This window comes from Saccopteryx bilineata, chromosome X (genome assembly GCF_036850765.1).
Source record: "Saccopteryx bilineata isolate mSacBil1 chromosome X, mSacBil1_pri_phased_curated, whole genome shotgun sequence".
In the NCBI taxonomy this organism is placed as follows: domain Eukaryota; kingdom Metazoa; phylum Chordata; class Mammalia; order Chiroptera; family Emballonuridae; genus Saccopteryx; species Saccopteryx bilineata.
In genome coordinates, this window is record NC_089502.1 from 43,711,228 (window position 1) to 43,738,202 (window position 26,975).

Sequence of the window (26,975 nt, forward strand, 5' to 3'; positions counted from 1 at the left end):
TAGCATTAAAAAGAAACAAAGATTAAATACTGTATAAAAAAGTTTAAATAATCATACCATTTTTTATGACTCAAGACTCTTTTATGTTTAGGTTGACAGGTATTAATTTCCTGAAGGGTATCACTTAACATCTCTGGAAAGTGTTTTATTTGCCTGTATAACTGTTTCTTTAGTGGTAGGGATGTAGTTACTTTTTTATTATAAAAACCATATACACGTGATTATACACATATAAACATACATTACTCCCTATAGAGAGAACAGTTTGCTTTTTTTTTTTTTTTTTTTCGTATTTTTCTGAAGCTGGAAATGGGGAGAGACAGTCAGACAGACTCCCGCATGCGCCCGATCGGGATCCACCCGGCACGCCCACCAGGGGGTGACGCTTTGCCCACCAGGGGGCGATGCTCTGCCCCTCCGGGGGGTCGCTCTGCTGCGACCAGAGCCACTCTAGCGCCTGGGGCAGAGCCAAGGAGCCATCCCCAGCACCCGGGCCATCCCTGCTCCAATGGAGCCTCGCTGTGGGAGGGGAAGAGAGAGATAGAGAGGAAGGAGAGGGGGAGGGGTGGAGAAGCAGATGGGCGCCTTTCCTGTGTGCCCTAGCCAGGAATCAAAGCCGGGACCTCCGCACGCCAGGCCAACGCTCTACCACCGAGCCAACCGGCCAGGGCCAAGAACAGTTTGCTTTTTATGTTTACAGTCTTTTTTCCAAAGACATACAAACATACATTAAATGTATTTGTTTTACAAAAATGGGATACACACACACACACACACACACAATGTTAAAATTTACTGTTTTCTCTTTGGACATCTGTCCATGTCAGGAAATGCAGATTACATTTTTTCCTATAGAAAATTTCCCTGTATTACATTTTTAAATTTTTTATTTTAAATGTTTTTATTTTTAAATTACAGTGTACATACAATATTATATTAGTTTCAGGTGTATAACATAGTGATTAGGTGTTTATATAATTTACAAAATGATTGCCCTGATGAATCTAGATTACTTTTTAAAACATCTTCTTTGGGTAAAGATAAGCTCCTTTATAAGAACTCATTTAATACAGTTGGTATAGTTTTAGGCATAAGACTCATTTTTTTCCTTAATTGTTCTTCTGTTTGAATGTGGCAGATACCATGTGTTTGAATAAATTAATCAATAGAGGGAAGATCTCTTGGTAACATCATTAATTTTCAGCATTTCTAGGGAAGGATTTCTTTTATATAAGATTGTTATTCTCAGGTAAAGAACACAATGACATATGACTACAAAGAATGCCACACAGGATCCAATCTGTAGTCTCTCCAGTGTTTTTGGTGGATAGTGCTCACATGGATCCTTTGTGACAGGGATGGTGTTCTTCTGTGGCACTCACTCCATCCTCCCAAAAGCTAACATGAAAAATGGGAGAATTATTATAAGGATGCTAGTGGCCAAAAATGGAAATGGAACCTTGTGGAAATATAATACAGGTATTATTGAGGCACTGAAGTTCAAGGAAATTAGAACTTAAGAGTTGTTCTAAAGGCAGGCTTCAGTTCTTGTCCTTTGTCTACTTTTTTGTAACTTCCCATTGGTTTCCTTGTCTCTTTTTCTGCCTTACTGTTTTAGCTTATTCTTAATTTTAACCTACTCATGGCCCCTTAATTCTTCTTCATGTTCTTCCTCTGTCAGTCCTTCCAACTCCCTCTGCCTATAGGTCTGATTCTTTCCACACTTTTGGAACTATTTCCAAATTTCTACTAAAGTCTGATTCTTTCCATACTGTATTTCTGGAAATATTTTTATATTGCTCTCTAAAGTCTAATTCTTTCTATAGTTCTGAACTTTTTAATACAAGATTCTGACCCATCTTATCCCTGTTTGGCTACAACTTTTTCTGCCAGATCTTCTCACTGACTGCTAGTCACATATAGGATAGCTGCTTCGAGGTCCATCCATATTGTCATAAATATCACTACGTCATCATTTTTTATGGCTGAGTAGTATTATACTGAGTAAAATAAGTAGATCAGTGAAAGCTAAGAACTGTATGATTTCAAACATAGGTGAGATATAAAACTGAGGTTCATGGACATAGATAAAAGTGAAGTGGGGCCTGACTGGGTGGTGGCACAGTGGATAGAGCGTCGGACTGGGATGTGGAAGACCCAGATTCGAGACCCTGAGGTTGCCATCTTGAGCGAGGGCTCATCTGGTTTGAGCAAAAGCTCACCAGCTTGAGCCCAAGGTCGCTGGCTCCAGCAAGGGGTTACTCGGTCTGTGAAGGCCCGTGGTCAAGGCATGTATGAAAAAGCAATCAATGAACAATTAAAGTGTTGCAATGCGCAACAAAAAAACTAATGATTGATGCTTCTCATCTCTCCATTCCTGTCTGTCTGTCCCTGTCTATCCCTCTCTCTGACTCTCTCTCTGTCTCTGTAAAATAATAATAATAATAATAATAATAATAAAAAGTGAAGTGGGTACCAGGGGGAGGGGGATATAGGAGAGGAGGACAGAGAAAGGGATGGGGGAAGGCTATAAAGAGCGACAAATATAAGGTGATGGAAAATGATTTGACTTTGGGTGATGGACACACAACATAATCAACAGTTCAAATGCTACAGAAATGTTTACCGGAAACCTATGTACTCTTATTGATCAATGTCACCCTGTAAAACAGTAAATAAATTAAAAAAGGATAGCTTTCCATACTTCAGATGTCCATCTTTGTCCCAATCAACTGTGAACCGGGCTCAAAGGGCAGAGCTGCTGGAATAAAATATGGGTGTCTGAGCCTAATCCCTCAGCAGGAATGGAGCAGGCTGGTTTCCCTTAGAATAGTCAGTGTACGTTGGTAGGGTCCATGATATATGCATTTATCTATTGCAGCTGTTAACTTGAAAATATTGTTAACTGGGAAATCAAAACTAATGTAAAGCAACTGTGTACATGTTATGGGATATTTTATAACATTTTTGTTATAGATGCAGCATTCATTAATTATAAAAACATTTGAAAAATACAGAGAACCAAAAGAAAGAAAAGAAAACACGTCAGTCTCCCCAACCACAAATGTTCTGAACATTGTTCTTTAACTGCTCAGTGTTTAGGAAAAAGCAAAAGTACTACAGAAGTTAAGAAAACCAAGAGATAACAATGATTAGAGGAGTTGTGGGCAAAAAACAGGGCGAAGGAGATATTTGAGTTAGGCCACAAAGTATATTGAGGAGTTAATCTACAGAGGGCAGAGCATTCTAGTAGAGATGCAATAGAAAAAGATACATAGGAGAGAGCTCTGTGCTCTACATAAAACTGTGAGAAGCTTTTATCTATTGGACTGGAAAATATGTATGCCTCGTATGGGCTATGATGTAAAGAAACAGGTACTCTTTTCTATTAATAGGAATAGAAATTGGCAAATCTTTTTTGTAGGGCAATTTGGCAAGATACATTAAAATCTATAGCATGCTCATCATTTGATCCAGCAATTTCATTTCTAGGAATTAATTACACAGATGTGTTCATGTAAGTATTGCAAAGATGGTGTACAGAGAATTTGTGTATGGCTGCAATTATTCTTTCTTTGAAAGTTTAGTAGAACTTACTGATGAGGTCATCTGGGTCTGGAGTTTTCTTTATGGGAAGAGTGTTGAGAATTGATTCAATTTCTTTAATTGTCATAGGTTGTAAATTTTAATTTTCTGTGAATCTATCCAGGAGTTTTTGTTTTCAGCAGGAAGTTAATCCAGATACCTGGTCTGCCGTATATCACTTCATATTAGAACAACGTTGAGTTCAAATCTATACAACTTTAAGTTTAATTCAAATTTTAAAAAATAATGCTTCTATAGTTTTCATCCTGAATCATCAAGGACTAAATAAAAGTTTCTCATTTCTTACTGACATTATACATTTTATTTCCCAGCTACACCATCAACAAGTACCACTACCACCATCACCACTGACACCACCACCACCACTAACACAGCCATTAATGACCTGATCTTCAGTCAAGAGCTGACATCAACTTGTATTAATAAGACTGTTCCAGTTGGGTTTGCCTCTACACCTTTTACTTCGACTGTTAAGTAAGCCTATTTATTTGAAAATTTGTGTTTCATTTTATTTTTCATGCACAGGCATAATTTGCTCATATAGCTTCAGAACAGTGTTTGAAAATTAAATAGATGTCTCAAAAGTTGAAGGGCCAGTTAGAAAAAGAAGTTCTGTATCTTAGAAAATTGAACAACTAACAGGATACTTTTGTTTTCTAAATACCATTATAATAAAATTATTACTATCACTAATAGTAGTTAACATTTATTCCATAACTACTATATGTTTAGCAGTTTGACAATGCTTTACAAATATAATATAATTTAATCCTTACAATAACCCTATGAGATAGGCAAGTATTTTGTTCCTATTTTATAGATGAGAAAACTGGAGCACATAGAGATTTTATAATTTGCCCCTGGTCACACATTTAGTAATGGTTGAGCCAGGATTAAAATTCAGGCAGTCAAATTCCAGAGCCTATATTCTCTTGGTCTATGCCATGTTCCTCTTTAATTGTTTCTTTTTTTAATTAAATTTTTATTTTGGGATAATTGTAGATTCACATGTAGTTCTAAGAAATAATAACAAAAAATTCTGTGTCTTTGTACCCATTTCCCCAATAATAACTCTAGTACAATGTCACATGCAGGATGTTGACATTGATACAGTCAAGATACAGAGATACAAAATAGTTCTATAGGTATGTACAAGGATCCCTTTTGTTACTCCTTTATAGCCACACTCATTACCCTTCTTTCCCTGACCCCAGGCAAAAATTAATCTGTTTTCCATTCATATAATCTTGACATATTTAGAACTGTTATTTAATTGGAATCATACAGTGTGCAATTTTAGGATATTAGATTTCTTTTTTACTAGGCATAATTCCTTGAGATAAAGTTGTCACATGCATTGATAATTTGTTCTTTTTTATTTCTCAGTAGTATTCCATGGTGTTGTGGATGTACCATAGTTTGTATACCTATTTACCTGTTGATGGTCATCTAGGTTGTTTCCAGTTTTGTACTATTATGAATAAAGCTTCTATAAAAATTTTGTACAGTTTTTTGTAAATCTAGTCCCATTTCCGGGATAAAAATGCCCAGGAGTATAGTTGCTGGGTGGGATGGGAGGTGTATGTTTGTCAAGTTCTTTTTCAGAATAGCTGTGCCATATAACATGCCTAGCAGCAATGTATGAGGGATCCAGTTTAACCACATACTTGCCAGGATTTAGTGTTGTTAGTATTTTCTTTTTATTTTTAGTCCTTCTAATAGATATAAAGAAATCTCATTATGGTTTATATTTTTATTTTTCTGCTGATCAATGATGCTTGAACATTTTCATGTGTTTATCTGCCATTAGCCTATCTACTTTGGTCCTTTTTTAATGTCTTTTGTCCCTTTTCTACTTGAATTTGTTTTTTTTACTAAGTTTTATATATGATTAGTAGCAGTTCTTTCTTTTCTTCCTTCTTTTCAAGTGAGAGGAGGAGAGATAGAGAGACAGACTCCTGCATGCACCCCCACCAGTATCCACCTGGCGACTCCTGTCTAGGGCTGATGCTCTGCCTATCTGGGGCCATGCTTGCAACTGAGCTATCTTTAGCTCCTGATAGAGGCTCCAGGGAGCCATTCTCAGTGCCCAGGGCCAATGAGCTCGAATCAATCAAGTTATGGCTGCGGTAGGAGAAGAGAGAGAGAGAGAGAGAAGTGGGGGAAGGGGTAGGGAAGCAGGTGGTCGCTTCTCCTGTGTGCCTTGGCTGGGAATAGACCCAGGACTTCCACACGCTGGGCCAACACTCTACCACTGAGCCAACAAGCCAAGGCAATAGCAGTTCTTTACCAGACAAATAGTTTATCAATATTTTCTCTAACTCTATAACTTGTCTTTTTGTATTTTCAACCTGCTATTTTGCCAAACAAAAACTTTTGATTGATGAGGTCTAATTTACCAGTTTTTCCTTCAATGGAGTATTCTTTTAGCATCAAATATAAAAGATTTTTGTCTAATTCTAGATCCGTAAGATTTTTCTCCTATTTGTTTTCTAAAAGTTTTATAGTTTTATATCTCACACTTAAGCTCATGATCTATTTTGAGTGAATTTTTGTATAAGGTATGAGTTTTATATTGAGGTCTATTCTTTTTTTTTTTTTCATCTAGTGATGTTCAATTTTTCCCCTCACCATTTGTTGAAAGGTCATCTTCTTCCATTGAATTGCTTTTGCACCTTTCTCAAAAATCAATAGGACATTATTTGTGTTCTGACTTAATTGATATGATCATATAAGATTTTTCTTCCTGCTTGACTGGTGGAGGTACAGTGGGTAGAGCATTGACCTGACACTAGGTCCTGGGTTCAAAACCACAAGGTCGCTGACTTGAGCACAGGCTCACCAGCTTAAGTGTTGGGTCATCAGCTTGAGTGTGGGATCATCAACATGATCCCAAAGTCACTGGCATGAGCCTAAGTTTTCTGGCTTGAGCAAGGGTTCAGTGGCTCAGCTGGAGCTCCCCAGTCAAGGCACATATGAGAAGCAATCAATGAACAACTAAAGTGCCTCAACTAAGAGTTGATGCTTCTCATCTCTCTCTCCTCCTATCTCTCTCTCTCTCTCTCTCTCTCTCTCTCTCTCTCTCTCTCATGCAAAAAGAAAATTATTTTCCTTCCTTAGCTTGATGGTATGGTGAATTACATTGGTTGATTTTCAAATGTTAAACAAATCTTACATATGTGGAGTAAATACCACTTGGTGTGTAATTTTTAATACATTTTGGGATCCATTTTATAAGATTTTTTTGTTTGTTTGTTTGTTTGAGGACTGTTGTATCTAAATTCATGAAAATTATTGGTCTGCAGTTTTGTTTTTATCTTATTTTATTTCTGGTTTTGATATCCAGATATTACTTGCTTCACAAAATGATCAGGAATTATTTCCTTTTCTTCTGTTTTATAGAAGAAATTGTGTAAAATTGGTGCTAATTCATTGGAGTTTGACAGACTTATCCACTGAAACTTCTGGGCCTATTATTTTTGGGAGCTTTTAAGTTGCAAATCTATTCCTTTAGTGGTTCTAGGATTATTCAGGTTATCTGTTTCATCTTTGATGCATCTTAGTAGTATATAGTTTTTAGAGAATAGGTCTGTTTCTTCTAAGTTATCAAAGTTATTAGTGTAAAGTTGTTTGTAGTATTCCTTTTTTTCCTTTTAGTAGCTGTAAGGATTATTTCTGTTACATTTCTGATATGGGTAGTTTGTACCTTTTTAAAATCAATTTTATTGATCCTTTCCCAAAGAAGTAATTTTTGTTTCATTGATTAGTCTCTATTATTTTCATTTTTAATTTTATTAATATCTACTCATTTTTATTCCCTTCTGACTATGTTGGGTTCATTTTACTCTTTTTTTCTAATAATTTGAGGTATGAATTTTGATTATTGATTTGAAACATTTCCTCTTTTCTAATATAAATGTTTAGTACTATAAGTATCCTTATCAGAACTGCATTAGCTGTGTACCTATTTAGTTATGTTGTATTTTCATTTTCATTCAATTCTAAGTACAGTTCACCATTTGAAAATCTGAATTTGAATTTCATTTGTCCACTTCTATATGGATTTTTTTCAATAAAAACTAAATGTATTTTCTCTTCCTTATGATTTTCTCAATAACATATTTTACTCTAGATTACTTTATTATTAGACTATAGTATATAATACATATAACATACAAAATATGCATTAATTGACTATTTATGTTATTGTTTAAGCTTCTGATCAACTGCAAGCTGTTAATAGTTAAGTTTATAGGGAGTCAAAAGTTATACATGGATTTTCCACTTGAAACTAATATAAAATAATATTGACTGTCAACTATAATTAAAAAAAACTTATACACTGATTTTCAACTGCATCGAGTGTTGGCATTTTTAACCCCCATGTTTTTTAAGGGTCAACTGTAGTTTAACAATTTTTTTAGAAATTCCTTTTTGACCTATAGATTATTTAGAATTGTGTTGTTTAATTTCCAAATGTTTGGATATTTTTCTTGTTTTTCTTCTATGTTGATTTCTAGTTTGATTCCATTATGATTGGAGAACATGCTCTGTATGATTTTAGTTCTTTTATATGTGTTCAGGTTTGTTTTATGAGTGAATATATGGTCTTGGTGACTATTGCTCGGGCACCTGCAATTTGTGTTTTCTGCTATTGAGAGAAGTGTACTATAAATGGTAATTAGATCCTGTTTCTTCATTACATTTTCAGATCTGCTTTTCAGATTTTTTCTTTATCTTAAATTTTCAGAAATTAAATGTTGTATGTATTATTTTGTTTGGGGTTTGCTCAGCTTCTTGAATGGTTTATATCTTTTGCAAAATTTGGAAAGTTTTCAACCTTCATTTTTCATAATACTTTTTCAATCCATTCTCTGTTTTCATCTCTACTGTATCATCCTCTGATGTTACAATTGTTACCTCTTTTTTATTACTGTCCTCCAGAGCCCTTGAGATTTTTTTTTTCATTTTTGTGCATATTTTCTCTGCTGCTCTGTAAATTCTATTTATTTATCCTCAAGGTGACTGATTCTATCCTTTGTCATCTCCTCTCTAGTATCAAACTCCTCATGTGAGCTTTTCCAGTTATTTTATTTTTCAGTTCTTTGATTTCCATTTGATTGTTTTTCATAACTTTTATTTCTTTGATGAGATTTTTCTAGTTTTCATTTGTTTCTGCAAGATTTATAATTGCTGTTAGAGCATTTTGTTAAAGATTGATTTAAAATTCTTTTCAGATAATTCCAACATCTGATACCTCTCAGTGTTGGCATCTGTAAATTGTATTTTCTCTTGTGGTTTGCAATTTTCCTGGTTCTTGATATGATGGGAAATTTTCTTTTGTATCCTGGACATTTTGTCTATTATGTTGGAGGAGTCTGAGTCCTATTTAAATCTTCCTTATTCATCAGGCAGTCTTTTTGTTGAGGTGGATTGCAAGGGTTGGGTGCATTTCCATGTTCAGCTTTCCACTAGACCCTGCTCTTACCACCCCAGCAAAAGTGGAGCACTGACTCACACTGCCTCAGTGCAGATGACTGATATGGAAGTTTAGCTCCACCCTCTTCCTTGCTGACTCCTTCCTCATGTAAGAGGAACATTGTGTCATACCTCTTCATTGCATTTAAGTGGGAATGTAAGCTCAGCTTCCAGCTGAGCCACCAGATGCCCAAAACAAGGGAAAGTGGATGACTAACTCATACTGCTTAGTTACTGCAGTGTAGAGGCAGAATTTCAGCTTCCTACTGGGCTCCACCTACACAAGAGGGAAGAAGCAAAATGTCAACTATTCTGTCTTATATCACTTTATTCAGCCTAGTTGATGCTGGGTTGGTGTGGAAGCTTAGCTCCCTACTGGGACTCACTGACACAGGCTCTGGGAACAAGGGGGACAGATACTGACTAGCCCTGCCTCATTCAGTCTTGGTTTTAAGTGAATACAAAGGTTAAGCTCTCCAGTGAGCTTTGCTGACACCAAGGGTAGTGACAACTAGGGTCCTTACTAGTCCCTGATTGCATTACCTTTTCAGAGTCAATGATGCCAAGTGGGTATAGAGGTTAGCTCCCTGTTGGGTCCTACTGACACTGAAAACAAAGGTTGAAGACTAATGATACCTAATCCTGCTTCAGTCTACCTTATTAAGCCTTGATGCTGCTAGGTAGGGATTTAGGTTCAGTTTGTCACTGGACTGAGATGACAGTACCCTTGTAGGGGAATTAAACAGTGTCTGCCTCTGCTGGGGATGGAAATGATGATTACCTCTCCAAACCGCCCTGCTGACACTTGCCCCAGCACAAAAATCAGAACATTGCCTGGTTTCACTGGTCAGAGGATCAAAGATCAGCTACCTGCTCAGCCTTTTTGATACCAACTGGAAGAGGAAAGGGAGTTTTGCTTGTTAGAGAGGGAAGATAAGCTACCTACTCAGTTTAAAGGGTACTGCTTAGACCTGAAATGGATCACCTTGACTAAGAGATGAGGAGAGAGGGAGTCCTATCTCTTTTGCCACACACATGCAGAATGGAGCTATCATTATGTTGATCTGAGGGTACAGAAAAGAGCAGGTTACAGCACAGACTTTAGCTGTTCTTAATGAGATTTAGTAGATTTTTGGAATAAATCTATATTTACCGTATTTCTTTAGGATAATTTCCAGACACTTTGAATAGCTGTTTTTAAAATAATCTTTACCATTTATGATGGATTTGGGGGGACAGAGGCAGGTCTGAGAAACTCTTCATGTGCTATTTTCTTCATTAAGTCCTCTTATGTTGTTATCCATTTTTAAAAAATCTGATCATGCTTCTAAAAATATTATCATACTGTATTGTTTTGTGGTTTTTTTTAGTTCGATCCTAACTCCTGTGATGACATGTTATCAACTGGATGATATCATAAACAAATGGAACCTTGTGTTAGAGGAGGATAAAGAGACACACTTTTTGTACCAGGCCACTCATATCAGTGCTTGGGACCATGCATTGACTGAGAATGATGAGGTTAGAAGATATTCTCATTAATCTATCTGCATTGTAAAAATATTTTCTGATGAATACAAGAGAACAGACGTGTGTTTAGTGGTTCATTGTCTATTCCATTTTTGATAATCAACTTCAAAATATTTTCTTAGGTATTAAGTGTTCTGAATTAGAAACTCTTTCATATTTGAAGTATATATAAGAAAATTAATATTGCTTCAAAATTACAATATTAATTCTAATACTTATATTATTGTATTCTTATTTTCCTTTATAGATTACTATTTTACATGGAGAAGTGGAAGAAGTGAAACTATATCAAAAAAGGTATAACCTTAGATTCCCTAATTGAAAGATTAAAGATCTATTTCTTAGTTTTGTTTGTTTGTTTCTTTGTTTTAATTGTAGTTGATTGCCACTTACTTTGTCACTCCAAATCCCTTTCCTTGGCCCTTCTGTTGACTGTTTTTTTCAGCCTGGAACAAGATTTGGATTTTGTCCTATTGCAGCAAAAGGAACTAAAATCTCTCTTGATCCCTTTAGAGGAGTCTTTGAATGACCAGAGTGGGTCTGTTTATCTGAAGTATGCAGATAACGAGTGTGAGAAGCTGTAAGTAACTGAGTATAGATCAAAGAATGAGGCAGGACTTAACTACTAGAAAAGGGAGGAAATGTAATTGAAAAGCCAGAAATAAAGATTCATAAAAAGAGACAAGTTCTTAAAGTTGTCATTTATCAACTTATTTGACTATTTTCTGTTTATCTTTTCAGGATGCTTAGATATAAAGTAATCATTCTGGCAATTTTGTTTTATGGCATTTTAAAGACTTTTATTAATTTCAAGCTTATTACATGATCCTTGTAAAGTTTTTATATTTGTGAAGTTTGTTCTTAAATTAGAAAAACAAACTTTATGTCTTTAGTGTCACAGTATTTTAGGACATTTATGGTCCTATTTATGTGACTCTTATTTTACTTTTTTATTGAATTTATTAGGGTAGCATTCATTAATAAAAACATATAAGTTTTACCTGTGTAATTTTGTTAACGAACGTCACCTGAATAATTCAATAAAAATTAAAATAAAACATCTTGCACATCGCTGCAATAAATAAATGGTAAATAAATAAAATTACACAGGTTTCAGGTATACAATTCTATAATACATCATCTGTATACTGGTTTGTGTGTTCACCACCCAAGTCAAGTCTCCTTCCATCACCACCTATCCCCCCTCTACCCTCTTCCATCTCCTCTCTTTCCCTCTGGGTCTTTTTATTGACTCTTAAACCTAGTGTTCATGCAGTTGCTTCAGTGATAAATTATTTGCTATTTTAAATACAATTTTTGATCTGGGGGAAAACTGCATAGCTTTTAAAAATTGGATAGTTTTGTCAAAGTCTTGGGATGAATATATTGTATTTGTGTACAATTCAGTTTTTACCTTCAATCAATACATTGCCAATGTTCCCACAGTGACTTGATCTCTCTGGATCTCAGATTTGGTAATGAGGTGAAATTATAAAGTGTTCTTGAGAACTTGTATGAATAGAACTATGTAAAATAGATTGAGATGAAATTGAACTCATTTTATCAATGACTTATTAGTGAGTTAAGACTGGGCTTACTTTTAAGATGTTTGCAACTTAACATTTTTGTAGGTGCAGTAAATGTGGTAAGTGCAGCTAATCTGGATGGACCTATATTCTGTTTCTACTTTTGTATTTCACCTTTTGTGAATCTTTTGTTTGCATGTCATTCTATGCAGTCATATTTTTTCTTTTTTTAAGATTTTTATTTATTGATTTTAGAGAGAGAGGAAGGGAGAAAAACATTGATTTGTTGTTCCACTCACTTATGCATTCATTGGTTGATTCTTGTATGTGCCCGGACTGGAGATCAAACTGTAACCTTGGTGTATTTGGAACAATGCTTTAACCAACTGAGCTGCCCATCCAGTGCTGTCATTTTTTCTTTGAAACATACAGAGTTGTATTTTTGGCAGTGAGATCCTAACTGCAGTTTGAAGAAATGATTGAAACATTTTTTCCCAATTGTTTTATGTTGTCAGATTTATAATGTGATGGAATCTGTACTAGAATCTTCAACAATCTAGGCAACCGATAAGTACTTTAGAACAGAAAGACAGTGGTAGTTATCAATAAATCTGATTAAATTACTTAATCTTTATAGACATTAAGGCTGAAAAACCCTCTGATCACTTTTCTCGTAAATATATTTATTGACTACGTGTGTGTGCACGCGCGCTCACGCACGCATAGTTTGGGTGGAAATCTTGAGAATTTACCCTGTTGTGAACTTAGCAGACTTATCAGTCTTTAATTATTGTGAATATCATTTCTCAAAACATCTTTTGTTGGATAATGGAATATATTTATATAAAGTTTTACTTTGAAAATTTGTGTATTCAAAGTCATTGAAGACATCTCTGCACTTACTGAATATTGCTAAATACTGAATAACTCTCGATATGTCCTATAGGTTTATTTTGACTTCAAAAAGATTTCCTTCATTTCAGAGCTCCTTTGCATCAGAACATTAGTAAGAGGTAAATGGGTGACTGCAAAAGTGGCAAGGAGGGTAAAAACCTTCACCTATGGAGCTTTTTAGAATATGGTAATAATAAGGTCATGAATGCTTCATCCATAAATATGCACCATTAGTCATAACTGACACCCTGTGAAAAGGTAAAGAAATTGGGGCAAATCCAGTTGACAGTATCATTGTTGTATGTCAGTAATGATACATCAATGAAGAAAACATTTCTTGTTAATCCTTTTATTTTACTTGTCTTTCTAGTTACAAATTAGCAGAAAATATAGATGTTCAGCTGAAACAAATGGCCCAGGATCTCAAGGACATTACTGAGCAACTGAATATATTTGAAAAACCTGCTGACACTACTGAGCCGGTGTGTTAACCGCTTTATCTACTTAGATAACTAAGATTTAGTATGAAATTAGCATTCTATGGTTCCTTTAACTAGTTACCTTCTCCTGCCCTTTCTAGTTCTCTTTATTTGCCTCTAGAGATATGAAACTCTTGGGTGTAGTTAGCGGGGCAGGAAATATTTAGGGGCAGATAAGGTTGTGAGTTTTTGTGATTATTCCAAGGTGGGTAAAACAATGACATTCCTCCTTAAATTTTCAGGGTTTTCTCCCTTTTCTTCACATAACTAAATCATTTTCTTGTACTTATATTTCTGTCCACTTACTCATTAGCTAGTTTATTCTACCTTTTATATATTTACCTACATATTTGTATAAATGTGGTATAGATGTTTCAATCTCTTAAGTATATCGGGTAATCCTTAATTTATAATTAGGTTATATCTTAAAAATTTGATAAGTCAACTATTTGAGACTTAAAAAATATTTTTCCATAGAAACTTAGCTAAATATGGTCATTAGGTTTCCACCGGTCCCTACTTAAATTATAATGTAAATATTTATAGCATAGGAAATTACAGCCAAAGCTCCAATTAGCTGAGCAGTTTTGGATTAATTTGATGGTAAAAGGATTTTTTTCTTTATCTACACTCTAAAGAGCTTATTTCCTCTACCTGTCCCTAGTGTCTTAGCAGCTAAACGGAATCCTCCTTTTTCTTTTTTCCCTCCCCAAGGCAGTAATAGTAAGAGGCATCACTCATTGTGGGAACTCCCATTATATTTTCTATCAGTTGATTATTATTATTAGGAGTAGACCCAGAGTTTGGGTAGGTAATGATGAATGATATATATATATATATATATCATAAATATATATCATAAATATATGTATATATTTCTTTAGTAAGCTCTTTGTCCAGTTATATACAGACAGTTCTTTATCTGCATACATATTACTAGCCTTTTTAATTATTAAGAGACAGCATGGTGTATTGAGAAAGCAAAAGAATTTCATTTAAGTCACTTAATCACTCTGGGTCTTGGTTTTGCAAAATGTCAAGGATGGACAAAATGATCTTGAAGTACCTTCCAGCTATAAAAATTATGCCATTCTCTACTTTAGATGAATCTAAAGTTGAACAAAGGCAAATACAAATTAGTCTGGTATTATCCAGGCTACCATTTCCCTGTGTCCACATAGATCATCAAGAGTTGACAGAATATAGATTTTCTTTTTAATGAAGTATTAGATCACCATTGTGATTCCAAATTCAAAATTGTTTTGCTATAATAGAATTTTAATGCACAGATAAATATATGCAGATTTAGATATGAAACAGAGCTGATATCTAGTCTCTGTTTGGAATTAATATGTGTTTGAATATAGTAAGTAAAAGGAGACTGTAATCTTATTCTTTTTCTCCACTTAGCCTTGTTTTTTTAAATTTTATTTTAGTAGTGGGGAGTAAGTGGTTTGATTCTTTTGTTTTTGTTTTTCTTGGCCAGTAAGATTGAGATGTTTAAGATGAGAGAATTAAAAGATGATTGCTGCTTGAAAGCAGAACAAAGGGAGTGAGAGACCAGCAACAATTCATTTCTTTTCTCAGGCAGCATAAGCAGAGAACACATTTGCTAAACAATAATATTGTGCACTGTAGATAATTTATTCTAACCAGATCAACAAAGCTTCATTACTGTGGGCCATACACCAGAGTAGAAAAATAACAATTATTTTTAAAAGTATTCACAATGGTAAGATTTATTTTATTTTGATCTTTTTTAGGGGAAGATGAGAGACCATCTAATAGCTAAAATTTTTATTAAGCTAGTCCATATTTTGGTGTGTGATAGTCACACTTTCTTACAAAAACTCATTGTTCGTACTACAAATTATATTTCTATTTGTTATACCAGAATATGCTAAATTTGCTCTTGTCATTATATAAACTGTTCTTTTAAGTGTGGAAACATTTTCATTTCCTCCTATTTTCAGTATTATCCTGGAATTTGCTAGAAAATTCATCAAGTGTTCTAAATTTTTTAAATGTTTAGTGTTTTTTATTACAATGGTAATATATATATATATACTTGTTCAATGTATTAAGTTAAAAAATATGGAAGTCTGTAAAGAAAATTAAATCACCTATATTACCAGTCCTCTGCTATTATATTGGTTTATTTCTTTCAAGTCATTTTTTATTATGCTGATAAAAATCATTTTTGTCTTGAACAGCATTGGAAACATACCTATATAAATCTTTTATTCTGTCTTCATTTAATATTCTTTCATGGTGTTTTCTCAAAATTGTAGTAATTCTTTGAAAACATGTTTTGATTTTATATTTGTTTCAGGTATACAGTATAATGGTCAGACAATTTTATAATTTATTAACTGACCCCCTGATAATTCTAGTACCCACCTGGCACCATACAGAGTTATTAAAATATTATTGACTATATTCTGTATGCTTTACCTAATTCGGGTGGCTATTTTGTAGCTTATTACTCCCTTCACCTTTTTCACCCATACCCCTCACCTTTCTCCCATCTCTGTATCTATGAGTCTGTTTCTGTTTGGGAAAACATGATTTTAGTGGCTCTTTAATATTTTATCAGTGATAACTTTACCATAACCATTTTTTATTGATGGAGATATTGTTTCTAATTTTTTTCCATTACAAAATTGCTCTATAATGACTAGTTACTTTTTTTCTTCTTCTTTTCCAAGTGAAAGGAGGGGAGATAGAGAGACTTCTCCTACATGCACCCTGGCACCTGGCAACCCTCATCTGAGGCTGATGCTCTGCCCATCTGCCATGCTCGCAACTGAGCTATTTTTAGTGCCTGAGGCAGAGGATCCACAGAGCAATCCTTAGCACCCGGGACCTATGCACTCAAACCAATGAAGCCATGACTGCGAATTGGGGTGGGGGAGAGAGAGAGAAAAGGGAAAGGGGGAGGTGTAGAGAAGCTGCTGGTCGCTTCTCTTGTGTGCCCTGTCAGGACATTGAACCCAGGACATCCACGTGCTAGGGCCAACACTCTACCACTGAGCCAACCAACCAGGGCCGACTAGTTATGTTTAGATTTGATTATTTCCTCTGGATGGATTACTAGAAATAGAATATACTAAGTTAAAAAGTATGACTATTTTAAGACTTTTGATATATATTGTAAAATTTTACATTTTGAAGGGTTCAGTCAATTTGTATTACTGTTGGCTATAAGTGAATGTACCTATATATTTTTCCCACACACTTGACAACTGAATACTACCATTATTAAAACTGCTGATTTAGAAATCCTGTCATTTATGACAACCTGGATGGACTTTGAAGGTATGCTAAGTGAAATAAGTGAAAAAGAGAAAGACAAATACAGCATGATCTCACTTATATGTATAATTTAAAACAAAAACAAACCAAGATAATACATACAGAAAAGAAACTGGTGGATGTCAAAGGCGGAGATGGGCAAAACGAGTGAAGGGGTACAAAAGGTACAAACTTCCAATCATAAAATAAATAAGTCATGGAAATATAATGTACAGCATGGTGACTATCGTCAATAATACTATATTGCATATTTGAAAATTGCTAAGATTATAAATTTAAAAATCCTTATCACAAAAATATTTTTTATAGAGAAACAAATATAGGGTGATGGAGGATGATTTGACTTTGGGTGGCAGGCGTCCCCAAACTACGGCCTGCGGGCTGCATGCATCCCCCTGAGGCCATTTATCTGGCCCCACATGGCACTTCCAGAAGGGCCACCTCTTTCATTGGTGGTCAGTGAGAGGAGCACTGTATGTGGCGGCCCTCCAATGGTCTCAGGGACAGTGAACTGGCCCTCTGTGTAAAAAGTTTGAGGACCCCTGGTACAGCATAATCCACTGTCCAAATGATGTGGAGATGTTTTCTCTAAATCTATGTACTCTGGTTGACCAATGTCACTCTGTTAAATTTAATTGTCTAAATAAAAAAATATCCTTTTTGTAACTATGTATGGTGACAGATGTTAACTAGACTTATTCTGGTAATCTTTTCACCATATATACAGATAGCAAATTATGTTGTAACCTGAAACTAATATAATGTTATGTCAGTTATACCTCAATAAAAAAATGCTGGTTTGATTGAATAAAAGTAATATGTTAAATTTTTATATGAATTTTTGGTCTTGTGAAATGTCTCTTAATGTTCTTTACTTATATTTGTACTGCAGTAGTCAGTTTCTTGTTGAATTGTAGGAATCAGATTCTTGACAGTTGCAAAGTAAATAGATTAAACTAATATATAGATGCAATGACATTACAAATATGAAATAGCAAAAGAAGCTGTTAATATTTAGTACATTTGTGGTGCATTTCTTACCAGAAGAGATTAAGTTGCTTTCTAATTTCAAATTTGTGTTTGTTTTTTATTTATCACATAGAAAGTATAATCTAAAATTTTTCTGCGTGTTTTTAGCTCCAGCAGATCTGCAGAATTCTGACTGCTCATATGGACTCTCTACACTGGATTAACCAGAATTCAGGTACAAGTTTATTTGTAAACAAAGCTATCTGCATTGAAAATAGAAAATGTGATAAAAGTCAGGTTTAGTGCACCATAAGCACACTCAAATAAGAGCTCACTTAAAGGAGAATTGCTTAATTCATGATATGTCTACAGTAGTTCTAAAACTAATTAGTTCTGGAGCACCAAAAATAATTATAATTGCTTATTTTTATAAAAATGAAAAAAAACCACAATAAACTAGACCTAATAAACATAGGGGATGTATAGTAATGTGGTGAAGAAGGTACAGACAGAAGAAGAACTTCTCTGAGTATACCTTTTTATATAGTTTTGATGTTTCGACTATGTAAAAGTTTAAATACTCAAGCATTATAATTAAACCAAAATTAATGGGAAGAAAAACAAATACTAAAACTGGATACTAACTGAGACAAATAGACCTGTGTAACTAATTTATAACGTACAGTTCTGAACATAGTATTTCTGATGATGCATCTTTATAGGATGTAATATTTTTTTCTTTAATTTTATTTATTGATTTTAGCGAGAGAGGGAGGGAGGGAGAGAGGAAGAGATCTGTTCCTGTATGTGTCTTTACTGGGTATTGAACCTGCAACCTCTGTGCTTCGGGACAATGCTCTAACCAGCATAGCCATCTGGCCAAGGCTATAGGATGTAATCTTAAGGATAAAAAAACTGCAAAGAAATTCTAAATTCTCTTAATAGGTTTATTGTTGGTTTCAGAATTACAATATAAATATATACATAATTTTTTTACAGAGACAGAGAGTCAGAGAGAGGGACAGATAGGGACAGACAGACAGGAAGGGAAAGAGATGACAAACATCAATTCTTCATTGCAGCTCCTTAGTTGTTTATTGATTGCTTTCTCATATGTGCCTTGACCGGGGGGCTCCAGCAGACCGAGTGATTCCTTGCTCAAGCCAGTGACCTTGGGCTCAAGCTGGTGAGCTGGGCTCAAACCAGATGAGCCTGTGCTCAAGCTGGTGACCTTGGAGTTTTGAACCTGGGTCCTTTGCATCCCAGTCTGACACTTTATCCACTGCACCACTGCCTGATCAGGCTATATATATAATATTATAATACAGTGTATATATTATAATATTACTACTATTTTATATATATTTTAGGATAAAACAAATGCACGAGTATATTAGTGATAACAGAAACCAAGATTTTCACTGAAAGATAAGAGATATATTTTTCCTTTCCTCCTTTTATATTTGTTATAATTTATATGGCAGTATAAATTCTTATTCCCTTGTTCCATACATGGAAAGGGCTAAGAAGCAATGACAGATACCCTAGTAGCCATAAGCACATGCAGTGCCTGGATGTTGGTTTCTGAATGTCATTCCCATTAAAGGGACTCAAGACTTTTGGGGGAAATATTTGAGCTCAGGACTCAGACAAAGAAAATGCAAGGTGAGTTTTGGACATGTATGCCAGCAAACAATGCTTGTTCAAAAACTAATGAAATTATAGCAGGACACAAGATTGTGCTTGAATGGGCTCCTACTGGTCAAATTAGGATGGTTTGAACATCAAAAAGACTAATGACAGTATGGATTCTAGTACACTGGATGGGGGGGGGACTATGAGTTCCCAGTGATATTCCAGTAAAAAAAAAGAGAAACATGAGGTGCAAAGAAAAGTCTTTAAAGAAGCATGTCAGCTAATACTTGTAGAAGGAATGTTAGAGTTGGAGAACCACCATTAAAACAATTTCACAAAAACATTTTTTTTATTTAGAAATTAAATTTAACGGTGTGATATTGGCCCATGGGAACACATAGGTTTCAGGTGTACATCTCCATAGCATACAAACTATTTGTTGCGTGTGTGCCTATCATTTAGAGTGGAATTACTTTCTGTCATCATGTCTTTGGCCCCCTTTACACCTCTCTCTCGCCATCCTTTCACTGGTAACCACTTTATTTTTATCTATTATGTCCATAAGTTTTATTTTTATATCCCGGCTATGTGTGAAATCATATAGTTCTTAGCTTTTTCTGATTTTCTTATTTCACTTAGTATAATGTTTTCAAGGTCCATTCAGGTCGTCGTAAATCACACTGTCATCATTTCTTATGGCTGAGTAGTATTCCATTGTATATATGTAGCCCTTCTTCTTTATCCAGTCCTCCATCGAGGGACACTTTGGTGTCTTGACCATATCTTGACCACCGTGAATACTGCTACAATGAACATGAGGATGCATATATCTTTGTGTACAAATGTTTTCTAGTATTTTGGGGTAGATAACAAGTAGAAGGATTCCTGGGTTATATGGTGATTATATTCTTAATTTTTTGAGGAACCACAATACTATCTTCCATAATGACTGTACTACTTTACATTCCCACGAGCAGCGAATGAAGGTTCCTTTTTCTCCACAACCTCCTAAACACTTGTTATTACTTATCTTGTTGATAATAGCCAATCTAACAGTTGTGAGGTGGTGTCTCATTGTACTTTTGATATACATTTCTCTAATAGTGACGATGAGCATCTTTTCATGTATCTATTTGTTGTGTGTGTGTTTTCATGACAGAAATGTCTGTTCAGATCCTCTCCCCATTTTTTAAATTGGATTGTTTGTTTGTTGCTGACCTTTGTGAGTTCTTTACATATTTTGGATATCAACCCCTTGTTGGAGCTGTTGTTTTTGAATATCATCTTCTTTTTGGTTGGCTGCCTTTTTGTTTTGTTGTCAGCTTCTTTTGCTGTGCAGGAGCTTTTTAGTTTGACATTGTCCCATTCATTTATTTTTGCTTTTTTCCCCTTGCCTTTGGGGTCATATTCATAAATGATCTCTACAACCAAGGTCTGTAAATTTAGTTCCTATGTTTTCTTCTATGTAATTTATTGTTTCAGATGTTATAGTTAGGTCTTTAATCCATTTTGAATTAATTTTTGTGCCTGGGTGTAGGAATATGCTATGAAAATATGCAGAGTTAGGATGAAAATTAGAGATCGTGAGGTGTCCTAGGGCAAAAGCCCTAAGTAGATGAGAGTCCGGGGGGGGGGGGTCTCTGACCCATACTGGAAACAGTGCATGCTGGAAACAGCAAAACAGTAGGATAAGATTTGGCAACACAGAAATGTTTAGGCTCTCAGAATAGAGATTAGAAGTCAGCATGTACCTTGTACTTTATCCCCTGAAAACTTCTGCTCTCTGCTTCCTTGAGTTATTTCTACTGCCTAATAAATATCTGAGTAAGGTTGGGGAAGGAGCTTCAGTCCTTCAGTCTGCTGACCAGGGCTGTTGCCTCCTCTCAGCCCCTCAGAGCATTCCATTTGGTCTCTGAGTAGTTCATTGTTGCTGCGACACATGGGGACAAACTGTAATCAAGTTTTATTCATGTTTGGAAAGCATGTGGCTTTCCAATTTTCCCAGCACCATTTATTAAAATAGCTTTCTTTTCTCCACTGTGTGTTTTAGGCTCTTTTGTCAAAAATCATTTACCCATATACACGTGGTTTTATTACAACAGAATGCTTTTATTAAGCTTATCTTGAATACTTTGCCTCATTTATAAAATGTTTCAACTGTCAGTCATTTCTTGGCTGGAAAAATATGCTAGCAGAGAATGGACCAAATATATACTGCAAAAATGTTTTATTGAGGAAGATTATACATACCACTGATTTTACCCATTTTGATTGTACATTTTAATGGGAAAGCCACCATTTTGCAGCCCCAGCATAATGACTGATTCAGGTAATGGTCACCACTGAATACTAACATCATCGAGTTTAAGATTGTTGGGGAACAGTATATTTACATGGTAATAGAAATATCTCTCCACATATTAAAAGGATAAAAAAAGTATCTGTACAACAGAACTATCTGACAAACATCATTTTAATCAAGCAATGAAATTTAATATCAGCAATAGTGGGATAACTTGACACTGTGTCTCTTGATAAGAAGTACACAATGACACACATGTAGTATCTTATCAAAATTGTTTAACCTGAATCTAATCATAGGAAGATATGGACTATTCAAAAGGCAATCATGGAAAAAAAAATCAAGACATAAAAATACTAAGGGGATTGTTTTAGATTAAAAGAAACATAATAATCAAGCCTACCATATTAAGTTTGATTAGATATGGGGTCAAAACCAAGAAAACATTATTTAGAACGATTGGAGAAACTGAATATGGACCACATATTAAATGATACTAAGGATTTAAAATTTTTCCTATGTGTGTTATTGTGATTATGTAGAAAAATATTTTCATTACTAGAAGCTGCATGCTACAATGTTTTTTTTTTTGTTTTTTTTTTTTCATTTTTTCATTTTTCTGAAGCTGGAAACGGGGAGAGACAGTCAGACAGACTCCCGCATGCGCCCGACCGGGATCCACCCGGCACGCCCACCAGGGGCGATGCTCTGCCCACCAGGGGGCGATGCTCTGCCCATCCTGGGCGTCGCCATATTGCGACCAGAGCCACTCTAGCACCTGAGGCAGAGGCCACAGAGCCATCCCCAGCGCCCAGGCCATCTTTGCTCCAATGGAGCCTTGGCTGCGGGAGGGGAAGAGAGAGACAGAGAGGAAAGCGCGGCGGAGGGGTGGAGAAGCAAATGGGCGCTTCTCCTGTGTGCCCTGGCCGGGAATCGAACCCGGGTCCTCCGCACGCTAGGCCGACGCTCTACCGCTGAGCCAACCGGCCAGGGCCACTACAATGTTTAAAACACTGTCACAATGGTATTTTTCTTTCAAGTGGTTCAGCCAAAACCATTGTGAATAGAAAGAGACTGAGCATTTGTGGCTAAATGGTAACAGTTGGTTAATCTAGCTAGATAAAGGGTATACGTGCTTGTGATTTTAATTGTTCTCTCAGGTTTTCGTATTTATAAATTTTTGCCTAAATATACAATATAATGAGGCTTCAGTAATTGAAACAAATGGGAGCTGGTGAGCGATTCAGAGTTATTGTTTTTAAAGAGATAGCATGAAAATAATACAAATTTTCTTATTTGGCATTCTAGTCTTCATTTTCTGCATTAATAAAGATCAACCATAAACTTCTTCAGCTTCTTTCCCTTCATACCATCTTGACTTTCTTCTCTTCTGTGTCAGAGTAAGAATTGTCCTGTCCCTTTTCTTTTTCAGAGACAGAGAGAGTCAGAGAGAGGGATAGATAGGGACAGACAGACAGGAATGGAGAGAGATGAGAAGCATCAATCATCAGTTTTTCATTGCGATACCTTAGTTGTTCATTGACTGTTTTATCATATGTGCCTTGACCATGGGCCTTCAGCAGACCGAGTAACCCCTTGCTCGAGCTAGCGACCTTGGGTTCAAGCTGGTGAGCTTTGCTCAAACCAGATGAGCCTGCACTCAAGCTGGAGACCTCAGGGTCTCGAACCTAGGTCCTCCGCATCCCAGTCCAATGCTCTATCCATTGCACCACCACCTGGTCAGGCTGTCCTGTCCCTTTCTAAACTGTGTTTTGAATCATTAGAGGGATGCTAAATTCTATATTGCTTTAGTACTAATTACCTAATAGGGAGAGGTTTCTAAGTCAGATAGATAGGGGTTCAAGTCAAGGCATCACCTCTTAATAGTTTTGTGATTTAACTGTTACTTAATCTGAGTCTGAATCCTAATTTTAAAAATGAGAGATAACATTTACCTTGGAGGGTTTTTGTAAAGATTAAAACAACCAACGTTGAACTTTCTTTGAGAAATGCCTGGCCCATGGTTGATAGTCAATAAATGATATGGCAGAACTGGTTATCAGTTTACTTTGTACGAGAGAAAGAGATATTATTTGGTTCAAAGGTAGGTTTTAAATTGGTTGTAGAGAAGGCAATTTCAGGTAGATTATTATTGCAAACCACTCACTCACTTAGAGGAACTATAAGAACAGCCGCAATATGGGAGAATGTCAGTAGCTAGAAACACTGAAAAATGAGATTATACAAAGTTTGACTCAGTTGTCTTACTGTCACATATTTTCTTACAATGAGCAATGCTTCTTTGGTGAAGCTGGAGGTTTGTCAAAATGTAATTAGGGCTGTAAAGAAAGATTATAGTTATTCCCCCAGCCTTTGGCTGGGATCCTTTTTGTCATAAATGAAACCTCAAGGCTCTCAAGCAATGTTCACTTATTTATAAAATTAAGATAATTAGTTCTGCAAAGAACTTACTTTATATAAATTTTAAAAACGTGTTCCAGAGAGGTTAAATGACTTCCCTAAGAACACACAACTAATTAGTGGCAGAGTTAGGCCTGAATCCAAATTTCCTTATTACCAAAACAGTATTTTTTCTACTGGTATGTTCTTAAAAGAATTGTAATGTAGGCATTACTGGATAGAAGAACAAATTTTAATCATGTACCTAACTGTACAGGATGATGGTATGATAATAGTTGTATATTGGGTGGTATATAAGTTCTAGGTATCTGAGTAAAGTTCTCAGTCAACACAGGTTAAAAAGAATGAGACAATGGAGAGTAATTACTGGGAGTGACCTTTTTGCTAAAAATTAAGTGAGCTGGAAAGGAAGTGAGATCTATTCTAGGTTCTCAACTGAGACAAGGAGGCCATGATGAAGAATAGGGAAAGGCCTGGTAGTTCTTAATACTGTGGGCCCCTTTTTGCTGTTCCACACAGGGAACCTTTCCTTTTCATTTGAGGAAATGACATGAGCAAATACTAGAGAGTGGCAGGGTTTAATTATGCTGTCTAAGAGTGTTCTTTTGTTTGCTGGTTGTTGGTAGTTTATTTTATTTTTTCAATAGATAATGGGATCAGGTCTGCAAAAATAGTCTGTGGTTTTAAGGTTAAAATTATCAATGAACCTTGGCTGGATTGCTCAGTTGGTTAGAGCATCATCCCGAAGCACAGAGGTTGCTAATGTAATTCCCGAGCAGGGCACATACAGGAACAGCTCGATGTTTCTCTCTCTCTCTCTCTCTCTCTCTCTCTCTCTCTCTCTCTCTTCCTTCCTCTCTCGCTGAAATCAATAAATAAAATTTAAAAAATAAAATAATTACTGAGTCCATTTATTCACATCCAAATAATAGCTAAAAAAACTAATAGATGTGCTACTTTAATAATACAAATAATATATTTTTAACTGAAGAGAAATCTCTAACTTGTATATTTTTAAAATATGATTCTAAAGTTGAAAACTGTATTTTAAAAGGTTTTTAGGAAGGTTTTTATGATTTAATATTTTTGACATTGCTACAAATTATTTTATATTATAAAATATTACAACTATTATGCAAATAGAATGCTGTATTTAACTTAAAATCAATTTATCTTTTTAAAAAATTATTTATTGATTTTACAGAGAGAGATGGGAAGAGCGAGAAGTATCAACTCATAGTAGCCTCATTTTAGTTGTTCATTGATTGCTTGTCACATGTGCCTTGACTGGCCAAGCCCAGGGTTTTGAACCAGTGACCACAGCATTCCAGGTCAATGCTTTATTCACTGCACCACCGCAGGCCAGGCAAAAGTCAACTTATCTTTAAAAGCTACTTGGAAATCATGCATTATAATTTAAATGTTAAAATATTACACTGTCCAATCCACTTGTCAATATCCATGAGTAAGTTATAAAGAACCAGTCCCTTTTCTCCTCTAACCTACATAGAACTGACTGTGATTGAACTGAACTAGGAAGGGGTCAGAGATGAGAATTAAATTAGTGAGAATCTGAACATGTACCTGTGTTGACCAGTTTTCAAACTTGATACTTATCCGTTGTTTAACATAATCTATGCCTCTTTTCCTCATTATTAGTATGGATAATTGAGAATTAACAGTAACTCTAGTCAAATGCCAGTTCCCTTTCTTGTTTTTCTCTTTGTAAAAATTTACAGCATTATTTCGAGGTTGGCTTAATGGCAACGCTGCTGTCACACATCTGTCTTCTGAGTTGGCAGTCACTGAAACTGCAGCAACTCTAGCTCTTCTGAGACCACTTATGATGGAGTTGGCAATTGAGCTGAGCCAATCTGTTATTCATTTTAAATATATGGAGCTACTTTTTTAGAGGGGGAGGTAGGAGTGAAGGATAAGCATTTTTTGTTAGTTCATATACCAAACCATTGTTGTGTTGATTAATATTTATCAAACATCACAGCAAAGGGATGGGCAGTGGAAAATCTTATGCTTGCCATTATTTGAAAGTTCCTTAAGTGTTTTCATGGTGTTTTGCTTCTTTCATGAAATGTCCCAAAGCTTCACAAATAAATATATTTCATCTATAATCATTGCAGTCTCTGATGAGTTAAAAGCCCATAATTATTTAATAGCTGCTCACAACATTTTAACTGCTATTCAGGTAAGAAAAGAATTCTTAGAGCAACTAAAACTCCTTAAGGAATTTATGTGATATTTCCAAAATATAGTCCCATTATTACTGGTCTATGAACACATTATTACTATTATTATTGTTATTATTATTTTGATGTAAAACATTCTTGGTCATCCAGCCTGATATAACTAACTTTTGGTTAAAATGCCTTCAGTATCATTTTAGAGAAGCAACTTTTTGTGATATGTTATCATCTAATTTCCTTTTTCCCCATGTCAATATTTGTTTGAGGGAATTATTTTAAATTTGATTTTTCAAGATTGGGTATTTTTAATTTTTCTTAAATTGAGGTATACTTCACATAGAACATTAGTTTCAGGTATACAACACAATTCAATATTTGTATACATTGCAAAATAATCACCAGAATAAGTCTAGTTAACATGTCACCTTATGCAGCTACAATTTTGTTTTCTTGTGATGAGGACTTTCAAGATCTATTCTCTTAGCAATTTTCGAATATGCATTACGTGGGAACTACAGTTAAGGTAGTTCCCATGCTACATTTTTTAAGTAGCTTTGGTCCACTCAAATAAGAAATGCTTTAAAAATATTTTATTACCGGTAATCATTTTTAGCCCTCT

The 26,975-nt window shown here is 35.2% G+C and overlaps 1 protein-coding gene across 2 annotated transcripts in view; it reads left to right on the plus strand.

Moving 5' to 3' along the window:
- NUP62CL (nucleoporin 62 C-terminal like) overlaps positions 1-26,975 on the plus strand; it is a 70,024-nt gene that overhangs the window by 33,804 nt on the left and 9,245 nt on the right. The window contains exons 3-8 of one of the 2 annotated variants that reach the window (XM_066249644.1): positions 3,918-4,080; positions 10,455-10,605; positions 10,862-10,911; positions 11,060-11,194; positions 13,405-13,516; positions 17,966-18,032. In XM_066249644.1, the coding sequence (XP_066105741.1) occupies positions 3,918-4,080; positions 10,455-10,605; positions 10,862-10,911; positions 11,060-11,194; positions 13,405-13,516; positions 17,966-18,032 (678 nt within the window). The remainder of the gene's footprint in view (positions 1-3,917; positions 4,081-10,454; positions 10,606-10,861; positions 10,912-11,059; positions 11,195-13,404; positions 13,517-17,965; positions 18,033-26,975) is intronic. The other variant, XM_066249645.1, reaches the window with a different exon arrangement.